General features: G+C 44.2%; 1 protein-coding gene across 2 annotated transcripts; it reads right to left on the bottom strand.

Moving 5' to 3' along the window:
• Nucleotides 1-271: 271 nt before the first annotated feature.
• On the bottom strand, nt 272-15,440 carry rab11fip4a (RAB11 family interacting protein 4 (class II) a). 2 transcript variants are annotated; one of them, XM_040191156.2, is made up of 15 exons: nt 14,988-15,440; nt 10,633-10,720; nt 10,373-10,464; nt 8,205-8,365; nt 7,873-8,034; nt 7,184-7,318; nt 6,015-6,050; nt 5,753-5,861; nt 4,428-4,531; nt 4,109-4,249; nt 3,799-3,880; nt 3,526-3,663; nt 3,259-3,405; nt 2,667-2,810; nt 272-2,588 (listed from the first exon to the last, which is right to left on the bottom strand). In XM_040191156.2, the coding sequence occupies exons 1-15, from the start codon at nt 15,138-15,140 to the stop codon at nt 2,472-2,474; spliced, it is 1,809 nt and encodes a 602-aa protein (XP_040047090.2). In that variant the 5' UTR covers nt 15,141-15,440; the 3' UTR covers nt 272-2,471. The 2 variants fall into 2 exon arrangements, with proteins under 2 accessions (XP_040047090.2, XP_040047091.2); XM_040191157.2 differs by lacking the exons at nt 10,373-10,464; nt 10,633-10,720; nt 14,988-15,440 and adding an exon at nt 9,748-9,931.
• Between the last annotated feature and the right edge of the window lie 473 nt (nt 15,441-15,913).

Raw genomic sequence — 15,913 nt, 5'->3', positions numbered from 1 at the left:
GTCTTTTTTGCTGTTATCTATAGAAGCCTCCCCTGTAAAAAGGTGTGATGAGCCAAGTAACATACATGCATTGATTGTTACATGTTTACACCTCCCCTGCACATGTATTCATCCCCATATACTTTATATATACGCACTCATATATACTCCCCATTCCTCTGATCTTTCCTTTCCTAACAATGTGGAGATAAAACTGACCGGTGTACCTACTAAAGTGGAGAAGACAGTAAGAGAACCACGGAGCTCCGAGGCAACAAACAACAAGGGCCGATGTGATCATGCCAAAGCCAATGGATTTTATTTACACATCTACTTTCTACAACGTGGTTCCCCATAGTGCCATACACAAGTCAATGAGGTCAAAGTCAACACAAGTAAGATGTGACAAACTATTTATTTATTTCATCATGTCCGATGTTATTCCAGTTAAATACTTTGGCTGTGACACCTAAGTGTTCTATATCTAATTGACTTCATAATATAATCTACAACACTTGTGTCTCAATAAGCGAAATGACTTGCACGTAAATAGTACATTCTGTACAGCATTTACAATGTATGAAACAAATACTGGGTCTTAAGTCAAAATGGCAATATACAAAAAGACAATCATAAAAGGTAAACAATGGACATAATAGTAGTTGGACCACTTAAATAACTATTTTCATACCTCGTATGGAAACGCACACAAACCTGTGAAAGGACAAGCAAACAAAGTACGACAAAAATACCTATTTTAACAATTTGTGCGATGGAGCAAAACTACATGAAGTGCTCAGTACACAGCTCCAGGTCACACTGTGCTGTACCACCAATGCGTGGAATGAGATTTAAGTTATACATTTAGGTGACATTATTAAGAGTGAGTCTAATTTACAGCATAGAACAAAGTGGTTTTACTAATTCCCACTGAAGGCAGAAGGAGATTCCCCTTTTAAATCAGTAGGTCGCCGATGCTTTTCTTTTCTCTGGAGAACACTGCAAAGTACACAGTATTAGTACAGTATTTCTATTACCGGTGTGAAATAACCCTAATGAATACAGCAGGGATTAAAGTGGTTGCAGTAGGCAGACAGTTTATGAAAGGTGGCCTGTGAGTTTATTTTTTTTATAAACAAGTTCTGTTGATTCTAAATGGAGTCATATTTGCATATCATAATACTACTTGTTACGAATTAGCAAGAAGTCTTTTTTCTGCACGACACCAGTCAACCATTTCAGTCCATGAAAACTGGGAAATATTCAGATTGGTCTTCAGAAAGAGCACTGAACAGTCCCGCAAAAGGCTCAGCGAGTTACCGGTGAATCAATTTGATAAAGATTACAGCACCTCTAGAAGAAGCGTCCGTTCATGCATGTTGTGGTTACTGCCTTCACACAAATGCTTCTTCATTGTGACTAAATTTACACAGCTTTTATTTGATTTTTTTTCAACATAAGCAAAACATAACTCCCTCTAAAAATACAACTTATTGTTTTACATTTATTTTTGTGTACAGACTAAACAAACAACACACAACCTGTTAATGACAGACTTGCAGGTGTATTTCAGAATCTTTAAGAAAGCAAATAGGCGCCAATTCCCTAAATGTTTACCAAGCGGTCAAAGTCTAATTAGCTCATTTCAAGTCTTCACCAGTTGATATTCACACCGCCTGAAATGATGGCTGAAATATGGTAAGAAACGCCTTCTGATTTCAGAACTTTACAGACTGCTTTGGCACACATGCAGAACCCCGGAATGCCCCTTTACATCCTCACTCCTTAAACCTGGCCCAGCCATAAACGTTCATACAGTCTCTGCAACAAACAAATTAAACACCAAAACAGGGGTTTGCGTGTTAATAAATATTTTAAAGTCTCCACATTGAAGTAGTTTTAAATATAGAACTATAAAACGTTGGCGGACAGACTTTGCACGGCACAGCAGTTCTACAGTGATCCAGCGACTGCATCATAAATAAGCGTTGGGTTCTAGAGGACATGAAGACCGCCTGCTGTTCCTGTGGTGGTGTGGAGATATATATAATGTGTGTGGTCAGTTATAAGCAGTGAGAACGTTCAGAATCTGGGCTCTAGTTCAAAGTTATAATCCCTCAGACTTGTTTTTGATACTCTTCGTAGTTGATATTTCCCACCAATAGCCATTTCATTTATTTACATTCAGCATTTATCTCTCCATCGTCTGTCTTATTGTTGCCGTGCGCAATTCTCTCTCTAGATTCAAATTGTCCTCACGCGAGCGATAGATTGACGGGGAAATACACGGCGTGTAATACGGCGTTACTGCTAATCTGCAGGTACCACTGCTGCCTGATCGCTACTATTGTGCAGCGTGTACTCACAGGGCAGTGGCGCTGTATCGAATGGGCATGAGTGTCTTTGGCTAAAATCATAAAGGATTATAACTTTGAAAGGTACAAGCTAATATATCAGAAACCCAAGCGAACGTGACTGTGTGTGTGTGGTGTTTAACTCTTGATCTCCAGGATGGAGGGGTTGTGGTCGAGGATGGCCAGTATTATTTTGTCCATGTACTGCCTTAAACGCAAGTTGATCTCCTCCTGCTCCTTCAGAGCGTCGACCAGCTGAGAGAGAGGGAGAGTCGCATCAGTGGAGCAACAGACACAAGCATCACAAGACGCCCGTCGGCACGGCGCACTGACCTCGTCCCGGGAGGCGTTGTCGATCTCCGCTGCCAGGCACTGGGCCTTGGTGTGACACGCAAACAGGTTCTTGGCCTCGTACAAGCTCAGACTGAGGATTTGAGCGTTCAGGTCGTCGTTCTGATCCCGCAGCTTGTGGTTCTCCTAAAGTGGGGGGCAGGAACCAAAAAGTTAAAAAACACCTGAAACACACCCTCAGTTTCTTACTGGGGTTTGGGGTTTTTCTCCTGTTGAAGCACTCGTCTCTTTAAGAACCCCAAGAGAAGTAAAATTACCAGTATGCAATGTTCCCATCGCAAAGTACCCAGATTACTACGGACTTTCTGTGAGATATTTGTTATTAAATACCAAAATGAACTACAAGCGAAGAGAGATTTCCTCTGTGTGTGTGTGTGTGTGACCAGCTTTTCTACTTCCATGTCGATATATTTATCCGTCTAAAACAGGTTAAATCTCGTCAACCTGTTCCATGCTGGACGAGAACTCTTTGGGTTGTCGAGACCTAAAACACTTGGGAATGAAGGGATAGAGTGGAAAGTCCCATGAGGGGAGAAGAACAAGGTTGTGTGTGTGTGTGTGTGTGTGTGTAAACCTGTTTCAGTCTCTTGACTTCGTGTTCCATTTCAATCTCTCTGGTCCTCGCGTTCGAGTCAGCGAGCCCCTTGCCCTGTCCTGGATGCTCCATCTCCAGCTTAAACAGCTGCAGATACTCCAGCTCCCGCCGGAGATCCTCAATCAACTGCACGGAAAGAGAAAAAATAAAAACCACTGATGAAGGGCAGAGAACTCGATAGGATTTGGGGGGCAGGGAGCAGGACTCAGTCCCCATGTGACCTCGGCGGGATCTAGAGGGCCTCACCTCCTGCATGGCCTCTTTTTCCTTCTGAAACTCGTGGCGGTTTTGCCAGAGCTTGTCCATAATCTTCCGGTAGAGGTCCATCTCGTCTTTGAGCCTCAGACCGGTGTCCTCCAGCTTGTCCGTCATCCTCTGCTTCTCCTGCGGATAAAAGAAAAAAAAAAGAATCAACTCTTTATTTTATGCAGTAATCAGAATGATGGACACAGACAAAAAACACAATACCTGAGTTGCAACAAAGTGAATTGAAGTCACTCAGTTGTAAATCACACTCACCTGGTCTAGTTTCTCCGTCTGCGACTTGAGTCTGCACACACTCAACTTCATTTCTCCATTCTCTTCTTCCAACAGCTGTACTCTGCGCGCACACAGACACACACAACACCAGTTAGCTTGCATTTCTCATCTAATCTAAATCTAAGCGCTAAATCTAAAAGTGCCCAGTGAGGAAAACTCTGTTTGGCTTCAAGTAATAAGTGAGTAATGTCATAAACAAAAACAGATCCCGACACAGAAGTAAGATGAGCAGAATCTCTAAGGGCTCCAAACACCAGCATGTGCGTCGTGGTGCATTGTGGGAGACTACCTGTTACAGAGCAGATCGATCTCCATGTTTCGCTCCCTGTCCATCTTGTTGAAAGCCTCCCGGTGCCTCTTGGTCTCCTCCTCCAGACTCTGGTCCGCCCTCGCCTCGGCGTCCTTCACCTGCTCCTCCAGCTCGTGCACCCTGGGGTGCAGAGGAAAGGGGGGCAATGACTTTACACACCGTTTAACATGGAAGAAAGCGATGGCTCATTTTGAAGGAACAAAACGATTTGTATATTCAGTGAAGAAAACATCCTCATTAATATTACATCACATATAATGATGCTGGTCCTCGATAAAGAAACGGGATGTTTTCCTACCTGTGCACAAGCTGAGTGTTCTCTTGTTTCAGTTTGGACTTCAGATCCCCGTTCGCCAGACTCTCGCTCTCCAGCTCCGTCACCTTCTTCTCCAGATAACTGACCTGAGGAGCATGACCACATTTTCAAGTAAATGGACTGTAATTGTTTAGCGCTTTTCTAGTCTTCCGACTACTGAAAGCGCTTTAACACTACATGACATCATTCACCCATTCACACACTGTGACACCTGCCCATCAGTAACTAACATCCACACACTGTAGTCGCAGCTACAGGAGCAATTTTGGGTTAAGTGTCTTGCCCAAGGACACATCAACAGGCCTGGGAGTGAACCGCCAACCCTCTGATTGGAGGGCGACTGTGCTCCCCACTCAGCCACAGTCGCCCTATGGGGTGTAGGGCGTATGGACCCGTTTACTTCATTCACAATGCCGACACGCAAATTCTAAGAGGACATTCCTTTGCTCACAGCTTTTCTCCAACTCATCGTGTCTACAGACAGTACTTCTCCAGTTTCAGATGAATATCATTAGTATCAGAAAGCTGAAAGGACTGGCTTAGGGCTGGCTCAGGTTAGCCCGGACCAGCCCTTAGTTAAGCTGCTATAGGCTTAGACTGCCGGGGGACTTCTTAGGACACACAGAGCTCCTCTCACGCTCTCGTTCTACAATAATTCCCGTTTTATTAATGCACATGACTAATTCAGCTTCTTTCCAGGAGTTTTTTTTTGTGCTTTCTCCCCTATCAGGTCCCCGTAGATCGTAGTTCCTTCGGGACCCTGGTCCTGACACCTGTCGTGGCCATGCTGACGCCTGCTGCTGCCATCATCATCATTATTATTTTAGATATTAATCATATTACTGTACTCGTAAACCAACATTACCCTCTCCTAAAGTCTCTGTGCTCTCCCTCCCCACAGGATTCTGTGGATGGTGGTTCTATCTGATGGTGATTGTCCCTGCAGTGGTCCTGCTGTGCGCCTGGCTTACTACTCACAATTACTTGAATCATTTCTGTCATAGGAATTGCATGTATTATACATTGTTCATTCTGTACACATGGCATCCATTGTAGTCTGTCCATCCCGGGAGTGGGATCCCTCCTCTGACGTTCTCCCTAAGGTTTCTTCCCTTTTTTCCCTCTTGGAAGGGTATTTCCTGTGCCGATGGTGGGTTTCGGGACAGAGGATGTTGTATGTGTACAGACTGTAAAGCCCTCTGAGGCAAATTTGTAATTTGCGATTTTGGGCTATACAAAATAAAATGTATTGGATTGAAAAAGGTTCACCTTTTCCCGTAATTTACAAATAATAGTTTTCTTTTTACTTTCTCTGTGATGTCGAGGTCGCACGAGTCGATGCTGTCGGTGTACAGATCCTCGGTGCTGCTGCCCTGGCTGGACCCGAACACGCTGTGGTTGGCCTGGAACAGCTGCCTGCAGCGAGAAGGGGAAACGATGGAAACCAACGGAGGACATTTCCACACATGTAGACAGTGCCATCAGAGGGTTCTATTAGTCAACCTGCCAAATACTGAACCCTTCAGTGGACAGCAGTATGTTCATGTTAGAGGGAGGTCGGTCACTCACCGTCCAAATGCTGTGCTGGTGATCTTTCTGTTGGGGCTGAAACACAACACACAGACTCAGTCTCACACACACTCCTCGCTGCTACAACAGTTATTTGTCATTAGGGGTCGGATCAGTACGGAAAAGGGGAGGAGTCTAATACAACTTTCCTTTCCATTTATTAGTTAAACGTAGAAAAAGCTCCTACAGCAAAGAACTGTTGGCTATAGTTCTACATTAAACTTTTTATTAATTAACACATTAGAATACAAGTGCAACATGTGTTATGTTGACTTGATTCAGTCTTTCTTTACTCTACTGAATAATCAACTGATGAACATCTGTATGGTTCCATTTTTTACCACCTGGTTCCTGTCCAGTTTTTGAACACTTAACAAAGGCATTAATATTAGTATTATCCTACAGCGAAATATTAATTCAACAACATGGGGCCATCACAGCATTGATTATACACACAATGTAATGTAAAGGAGCAAAAGTATTTCCACATTTCACTTCTGGCATATTTATTTCCAACAAGTCGTGAACGGACGAAGAGCTTTTTGCTCAGGAAGTGAAATGAGGTAGATGAAGTTGTGGTAGAGCTGATCGAATTCTCTAACACCAAGGAAAGGAGCTTTAATGCTTCCTTACTTAGCTCCTTTAGCATAGGAAGCACTGGGCCATCCTTTACGAAAGGACATAATTCCGTCCCACATTTCCTTGCGGCGGCAATATTTAAATAGTGACGTATCATTCGGCCGTTCACGAGAAACGATAACTCATTTATTTTGCAGCCTTGTTAATAAAGTAATACCGTACTTTCAACCTGTTTGTTTGAAGTCGCCTGCATGTCTCCGCACTGTAACAACACATGAAGGCATCGAAGATGCTTCTTTGTAGTCCATCTTTAGAGGAATTGTAGTTTGGTCGCCGCAGACCGCCGTCACTAACATGCGTCTCTCGTCCATCAGAACGACGTAGCTTAGTGACAGTGGGGTCAGATTCTCCTAACCATCTCTCCTAGTACCCACGGCCGTGCTGGGAAGCCCCGCCTCCTCGCAGTCAATGCGTGCAGGCAACATGACAGGGAGCGGCGGAGCGTTTTGACTGCTCGCTATTTTAAGGAATTATCGAGTCTCTTGTGTGTGTGTGTGTGTGTGTGTGTGTGTGTGTGTTGTGCGCTTTACCTGTTGGCCTTGAGGTTTCGAAGGCGAGCCTCCAGGTCGTTGAGCAGGTTCACCTTCTTGCAGCACTGGGAGCAGTAGATGTCCAGCAGATCGCTGTTGTACAGCTGCCGCATCTTCTGCGGCGTCTGTCCAGCGCTGCAAACACAACGAACACCGTGATGAACGCTACGCTAGTATGTGTGTCTGTGCGATACCCAGTTCATATGCTTCTAAAGGAAGAAATGATTGTTGTTTAGGATTGCTAAAGTCAACATTAACATATTGAGCATAAACAGTCAATTTTAGAATTTGTACATATACTGAAATATTGACTTAATCCTTAACATTTAAACTCAACATTAATTAGATATGAAAGGAATTTATGACTTCCTTAGACAAGCATCCAAAATACATTTAGATGACTAATGATAATAAAAATGTATTTGAATTGTGTGTCTTTGTAAATAACCACTATCAATGAGGTATGGAGGATATTTGGTGTAAAGGTTAGTTAGTTAAAAAGTTATTTTTTGGTCCCTGACGGTTGTGAAGAAAGATATTAAACCTCATTCTTTATGGTTTTCCACAGTTTACCCGTCTGGACTTTAACCAGAAAATTGAACACGTCAATAACAGAACTCATTTAAAAAAGGGACACTTCCTGTTACGTCCTGTGACTCCGGCCGTGTGCGTGGGACTGGACCACCGACCTGGAGGGCAGGGAGGACCCCAGGTCCGAGAAGCCGCTGGTTCGAGTGTCGTCTTCGGGGCAAGGACTGCTGGGAGTAAAGTCCACGTCCTCCCCCTCGCCGTAGTCCTCAAACTGCTCCTCCCCGGAGATGACGGACGCAGACGCCGAGCCAATCGGGCGGCTAGGGATGCGTGGATAAAAAAAATATATATATAAAAACACAAACAATTAAGAACAATAAACCACCAGAAAACAAAACTAAGAACTAATTCTGATTCATCATATAGCTCGAGGCTGCAGGTTTCTTTCCTCCTTCGGGGGTCTCTGAAATATTCCCCCGCAGGGACGTACCCGTCTCGCCGGCGCGGACGCAAGGAGTCAGAGCTGTTGCCGTTTTCGGCGCTGCTGTCCATGTCGCACTCCCCGTCGGTGGCGCCCTCGCCGTACGCGCCGCACTCTGGGTAAGAGCGCGTGCACATGATGATGGGAGGGCCCAGCTTGGCCGCGCCGTTCTGCAGAAAACAAGTGACACACGGCCGGAGTCAACAGAGGGGCACATGTTGCGTTGGTGGAGAGAACGCAGAGTCACAGCACGTGGAGGAGACACCACACGCATCTAAAGATACTCACAGGGTACCGAGTCATTCAGTCACAGGACAACACACTTCATTTTTACCACTCACAGTGAAACCTAAGTAACCCGGAATTAGATATTGAACACATGTGTTTTATTCTCATTTTACAGTTCATCCAGCCGTGGTTTCTTTCTTCACCTCCCATCCTCGTGTCTTCGCCCCCCCGCCTGAGATACGAGTGGAGGAGGAGATATAAAAGCAAAGAGCATCTACGTCGTCTCAGCCGCCTGATATATATATATATATATATATATATATATATATATGTCACTTTGGAAAAATGTGTTCTTTGTTATTGTCTTTGTGATGACTGATGACAGCGTAATGACTGCTGAAGACAGACTTCAGAGATAGACGTTTACTGTACGGAGCAAACCGATTCTTGAGTTTTGGCTTTAAGCTTAAAGCTTTAAGGCTCTGATCTCAGTGAGATCTGGCGACAGTTCAAACCAAATGTTCTCAAATCGGTCTCGGAACAAAAGACACTGAGAGACACTACAGCGCCAAGACCTGAAACAGAGGGAGGACGTCGCGTGCCTCCGATCTGTGGGTCATTCATTATGCAAGCGGCTGTCTGGCCTCACAGGGGCAAATACACACCCCGTCTGACTCTGACACACGCACGCACGCACACACGCACGCACATTTGTGTGCGTCCGTGCACGTACACAGGACTGCCGAGTAGATTTAACAAATCCATTATACAAAAAGGTTTGTGTGTGAGATGAAGAGCGTGTGGAGATTTGGATACAGAACAAAGCGTTATGTGCGCTGTAACGTTGACCTTCCAATGAGACGTGCACCTAACAAAGTGGAAAAAGTTTACAATTGTTGACACTTCCTCTGTGATAAATCCACAGTAATCAATAACGTGACTCCAACCAGCCTAACCAAGAACAACCGAGGTGGCAGATGTCCCGCCCCACACAGCTGCAACTGAACTGAGAGCAGATGCAGGAAGATGTCAATCAAGCACAGTCTGCGCACACATGCAAAGAGACCTAATCAGCCAAACAAAGGGAAAACCGCTGTGCGGGTCAACCTCCATCTAACAGGAACTTTAGTAGTATTAGATTATTCAAACACATTTAATCACTAACGTTTCACCTACACGACTAGAAAACACTCCCCTTCGCATGCATTCTGTTAAACTGGTTAAACAAACACACACCAGCAGCACGTGACATTAAGCATCACTAAATGCTCTCTTCATGCATAAAGTAAGGTGCAAGTTTGTGTGTGCGTTCCAATAAACATACGGTATCTGTCATCGTGGAGGTGGAACCAGAATCCACAGTATTCCAGAGGCTGGAAGGCTCTCTCTCTCTCTCTCTCACACACACACACGTGTCCCACTGCAGCTCAATCCTGTTTGAAAAGGCACCGCTTCTTTAGCTGGGACAAAGCCACACCTCCATGGGTCTCTCGCCCGCCCTCCCTCTCTCTCACTCCCTCTTTTGTTGCTAAGCAACTGTTCAGTTTCTGATAATCTCTGGTGGCGAGGACAACACACATCAACTAGTGATGTACGGCATATTCATTGATATTAATTCAGATTTTAATCCAATATGTACTGTAAAAGGACAAATATCTTACTAAATAGATACAAATAATAAAATAAGTATCAGTATGAACACTGTTTGTTCCTGGAGCCGACATTAAATAAATATTTGAGTCCATTCGCAGAGTTTCTACTGAGTCTACTAAGGCCTTTAAACTGAGCCGCTTTACATTTCTCTTTGTTCCAACGTGTTTGATTGGTCCATTCCAACCTACATTCCAACCACGCCTGCATTTGTGGGTGTCAATGCTCAAAATGCCCCACGACGTGTTTAGTATTTATCCATTTTTAAGTTGTGCCCGAGGCTGGAAGCTCTGCTGTACCTGGTAAATGTATCCATTGTCAGTCACAGACTGGTTAGACTGGTTAGACTGGTTGCGAGGACCCACAGCCATCTTTAGGATCTCCTCACAACCTGCAAGGAGGAGAACAGGAAGGAGAGAAGAAAGAGAAAGGGAGGAAGGTCATTTTGGGGCGGGAACACTGGACATTGGACGGGAAGCTGGCCCCGCCCTCATGTGGAGCTGGCTCGGCATGGAGGCTGGAAACGGGCGGGAAACGCCACCTCCCGTCCGTTTCTCACCTTTGATGGCGAACACTCCGTGGCAAAAGTCCTTGAAGTTGATCTTCCCGTGAGCGTTAGGATCCAGGTACCTGGTCAACTTCTTCACCTGCAAAGACAGAGATCCGTCAGTGGAGCGCTGCAACTTCACCGCACATCAAATAGACGATCACTCTAAGCCGCGCTAGTGGATCTATCTCGCTTTCACTCATGTATTTTCTGCATTTAATACATTTTACATATAGTTTTGACTGGATATTTCATTAGGTGCCGCGGGAAATATCAGTTCCCTGGTCTCGATTCAGTGTTTTTCTCTTATTACGCTACAAATCAGTAAATACAGCGCTTTTTACATTACATTACGTCATTTAGCTGATGCTTTCATCCAAAGCGACTTACAATAAGTGCATTCGACCATAGAGATACAAACTCAGAAGAGCAAGAAACAAGAAAGTGCAATTTCATTAAATAAGCTGATTTACAACTTGCTGTAGATAAGTGGCGTTATAAGTACAACAACAAGTGCTACAATTTGTTAGTCTTTTAGTGGAGGTACAGTCTGAAGAGGTGTGTCTTTAGTCAGAAGATGTGAAGGCTCTCTGCGGTCATCAGAGAGCTCGTTCCACCATTTAGGAGCAGGACAGCAAAGAGTCGTGATCTAGGGGACCATTAGTGCACCTTCAGTTTAGCAGAGGTGACATGAAGTCACGTGCGTAGTCATTCTACAGATCAACGTTGGCGTTTTTACTGCAATTGACGCGTTCTTGATTCAAAAATCCCCAGTGATGCAAAACCTATGAATATAATTAGCATTTAGTTTTGTTGTGTTTTTTCTGCAATAAACACACAATCCTTTTGTAAAAGATGCATCTAATTGTAATTCATGAGGAATCCAGTTTTTTTTGGAAGCAGAACACAAATCATCAGAGCCGAACCTGCAGCTCATTACAGAACTACGCAAAGAAAATAAAGCGTTCTGCACAAAAACATAAATCACAACACATAAAGCCATTGATTGCCATTGATTGGCATTGATTGGCTGATTGGCGTCTCCCTCCAGAGAAGAAAGCACACGCTCAGAGAGTCGACCTTCACCCCTCTGCGTGCATCTCTGTTGGCTGTGTCATAGAGTGCGATGCGTTTGCCCACATGTCCCCTGGCGCACTGAGCCCTGCTGACAGCGCCCCCCCCCCCCCCTTCATACACTGCTCTGCATGAATCGACGTGGATTGCCGACAGTGTGACTGTAGATTACTGCTCAGTTGCGCTCGGAGCAGATGCAGCAAATCTGCCGCCGTCGGACACAGGCTTTGAAATGAGCTGTGGTGGGAAAGTGTTTCTGAGTGGGGATAAATAGATCAGTTATATACTGTCAATCAACCGGTGCTAAACAAGCAAGAATATTTTATCTCACACACACACGACCTGCAGCTCAGTGTCACACCGTCACACAGACTTTCAGACAGTCTTTCATCTCAGGCAAGCAGAAGCCAATGTCAACGAATTCCTCAAGATTATACATGTAAAACTTTGTTTTTGATGTGCCACTTTTCATTATCACTTAATAAACATTTGTATAAAATATATTATATGTGCTTTAACCAGTATGACATTTGGAGGCTACTGTAATGGGTGCATGCACGCAGTATAGGAGCAGTGGGGGGTCAAGGTAAACACAGTAACAAGGTGGCATTTCAAATTGTGCGTAGCAATCAGACACTAATCCCAATGAGACGTATGCTGTTGCATGTGTCACTGCTTTCCAAAAGAAACCAATGTATATACAGGGCTGTCGCAGTGAGCGCAGTTTCATCACTTCTTAACCAACCAATCCGCTCATAAGACTCCTCGAGAAGCTCTCGTCGCCATGGCGACAAAGAACACAGGGATGAGAGGAGCAGCGGGAGGGGAGGGAGGAGGATGGAGCGGTCTCTACCTCGGAGTTATTTTTAGTAGAAGTGTGTTCGCGGTGCTCAGCTCAGCCGCCATGACAGTTTAAAGGAAAATGTACTCTGTTGGATATTCATGTTTATCTGTGATACGCCGCTTCCTTCTCCGATCACTCCGATTCCAGATTCATCACCGGGTTTCGTTTCTTTCTGTTCCAAGCTTGTGTTTTGCCCAGCAGTCTAAATAACTTAGTGGGACTCAGTACAAAGACCCCAATACAAGTATGACCCTGTTCTTACTGGGTTGTAGTGTCCTTCAAACAGCCATGAACTACATTACCGCTGCTCCGGCATATACTTTCCACTACTCTTTACCATTTCCCAAGGCCTGACCATTTGCCGTTCTCACATGCACTGGTTTGATGGTTTCTTTGGAAGGGTATGAAACTCTACTGGAGGCCTGCTTGTGATAGATGTAGGTACATTCATTACATTACATTACATGTCATTTAGCTGACGCTTTTATCCAAAGCGACGTACAATAAGTGCATTCAACCATAGGGTACAAACTCAGGAGAACAAGAAACAAGAAAGTGCAATTTCCTCAAATAAGCCAATTTACATTCAGACGCTTTATTAAGCCATTGTGCGTTAATGCAGTCACACTTCTTTTAAAATATCCTCATTTTAAACACATCTCGGTAGGTTGAATTTTTATAGCATGCTGAAAAGCGTGTTGGCATACCGACACATTGAAACTATCTTTAGCCATCCGTCCAAACACACTGAAAAGCCACAACTTTCCAACTAATGATAATACATTTTATAACACATACACATTCAACATCAAGATGTTAGATTAGAAGCGGCAGAATCATGGAATAAGCTGTCGACTGCCCCCCTGCTAGCCTCAGGTTCAGCAGCACTGCAGTAGAGCTCTCCGTGGTACTGAACAATCAGACTGTCACTGCCTCCTGCCCCCCCGCAGCCCCGCAAAGGCCACATCAGATCCACCTTTAGGTGTCTGGAGTTCTTGTGGCGCTGATATATGCAACGCAATATCATTTCATGTTTGGGTGAAAAAGGCTTTCATTGTGTCATTTCCCCTCAATCTCCCTGACTGGACCTGCAATGAATGGAGGTGAAGTTTTATTAAACAGTATCTCAAAAATCGTTTTTTTAAGATTAGCAATGCTGGTTAAGCCAAACGACCATGTATGTAACGGATACGTAGTTAACAGTAATCATTCTCATCCTTTCTGATGTTTTGTTTTCAGAAAGATGAAGAAGGTTGGAGAACAATTATATTTTATTTGTTTCCATGGCAACTAGCATGTTTTTCCCAAATGACAGTCTAAGATGTTCTATTGTTAAATGTCCTAAAGAGAATAGAATAGAGAATACGTAGTTGCTGTGAAAGAAAAAATAAATTCTATTTGTGGAGGACGACCTTCCTCGGATTGGCCAGAGCCCCGAATGTTTATAACATCTGGCTCCGCCCATGAACCTTCCTGCACCTGCTCACAACCTAAACCATTGAACTTTATCAACTGTGTGTTTGACATGTCCTGCTTGGTTTATTACCATGACATTCGTAATGTTGATCCAAGTGAAGCGAAACAACATGGAAGTATACTGAGGTATACTAGTTTACTGTTTTGTTGAAAGTCAATCAATAAACTGATTTTGGTGGTGTAACCAGACGGTAATTATAATCTCCAATGTATTGAGGGTTAATCAAATAATACAGAGATCAAAATATTGCTGTTAAGCATGATTTAATTGATTTGCACCATTGCCCACAAAGGCCGAGGGTAGAAGTGATAAACAGCACCACATGAAACAGTATTATTAAGATTTTTGCACACAAATTGGTAGCTCGATAGAATCTCATTATTGATTATGAAGCGTGAACACCAATAATCAACTTACTGATCCTATTGGCTGCTGAGATGTGCTGGATCACAGTTGGATGTCACATGGTCATTAGTGAGACTATGCATCACCAACATATGCCGTAAAAAGACCAAAAGCATTTCTTCTGTTAGTGAAAAGTTATCATTGCAATACACACAACCGTTCTAACAGAAATAATTGTCCTCGGTCTTAAAAAAAAGTAGTCTATTAGTAATCTGTGAAACGCTGGTATTATTTTAAATAATCATTTTTTTTTTATTACTAACGTTATATCCTATTATATAACCATAGCTGGACCCATTTAAATGCATACGACACGTGAGACGGGCAAACAGAAAGAAGCGGTAGCATGATGTTGTTTTTGTCATTTAGCAGATGTGCTAACTGCTAGCTGCTGTCGAGCAATGAGTCACTAAGAGCGAACACCTCGAACACACCTGTGACATTTCAACACAGGTGGCCTCACGCGGCCAGGGGCTCGCGCGCTACCGTAATTCGTCGCGTGATAATCATTCCCGTTATCAACACGTCGGTGGATGCCTGCAGTATCCCGGTCTCAGCCCCTCTCACCTCGTCTCCTTGGCCGAACTGAAGACCGAGGTCCATCAAGTGCTCCACCCGGATGAAGCCGTCAGCATCCTCGTCGCACACGTCGAAAACCTCCTTGAGCCTCCTCAGAAACTGCAGGAGTTGCTCCTGGTCGGGAACGTTGTGTCCTTCCATGGTCGGCAGAGGGTGGATGTTTTTGGTTTTGCCTGTTAAAGAATAGCTTTGGCGGTCGCCATCATCATTCGCGCCGTCTTCGATGCTGCTGCTGCTGCTGTGACACGAGCAGCGTCGCTGATTCGATGTGCGCGAGAAGTGACGGAAAAGGACGATGATTTACGACTGAGGCACGAGGCGTTTCGTCACAAACCAGCTGCTGATTAATAATCCACATTGCGGGACGAGATTATTTTTATAGCGCACTTTAACAACATGGCGATTCAAAGTGCTTTACATAAAACCGTTAAAACATACGGCAAAATAAAAGGATTAAAAAAAAGCATTAATTGGAACATTGAAACAAACAAGCCAACAATAGAATGTTGCAGTGCAGTTAAAATCATCCACTTCACCCATGAGGCTTGAATTAAAGGCAGCAGCAAACTGAAAAGTCTTCAGTCTTTATTTGAAGCCGCTGAGAGTCTCGGTAGACGTGCAGCTTTCTGGCAGTTGGTTCCGGATATGTGGAGCAGAAAAACGGAAGCTGCTTCTCCATGTTTGGTTCTGACTCTGGGAACAGAAAGAAGACCCAGATGACCTGAGGCGTCGGGATGGTTCACAGGTAGCAGCAGGACATGAATTCCCATTCAGTGCTTTATAAACCAACAGACATAAATACCTCAGAACTGGAGTGATGTGACCCACTTGCTTGGTCTATTTAGATGTTGAACAAGAGAGGCCCTAGAATGAAACCTTGAGGAACACCACAGGTGCAGGAGCGTTACCAAGTA

The sequence above is a fragment of the Gasterosteus aculeatus genome, chromosome 11 (assembly GCF_964276395.1).
Source record: "Gasterosteus aculeatus chromosome 11, fGasAcu3.hap1.1, whole genome shotgun sequence".
NCBI lineage: Eukaryota > Metazoa > Chordata > Actinopteri > Perciformes > Gasterosteidae > Gasterosteus > Gasterosteus aculeatus.
The sequence above is the reverse complement of the archived record's forward strand: the minus strand, read 5'-3'. Positions and strand labels throughout refer to the sequence as shown.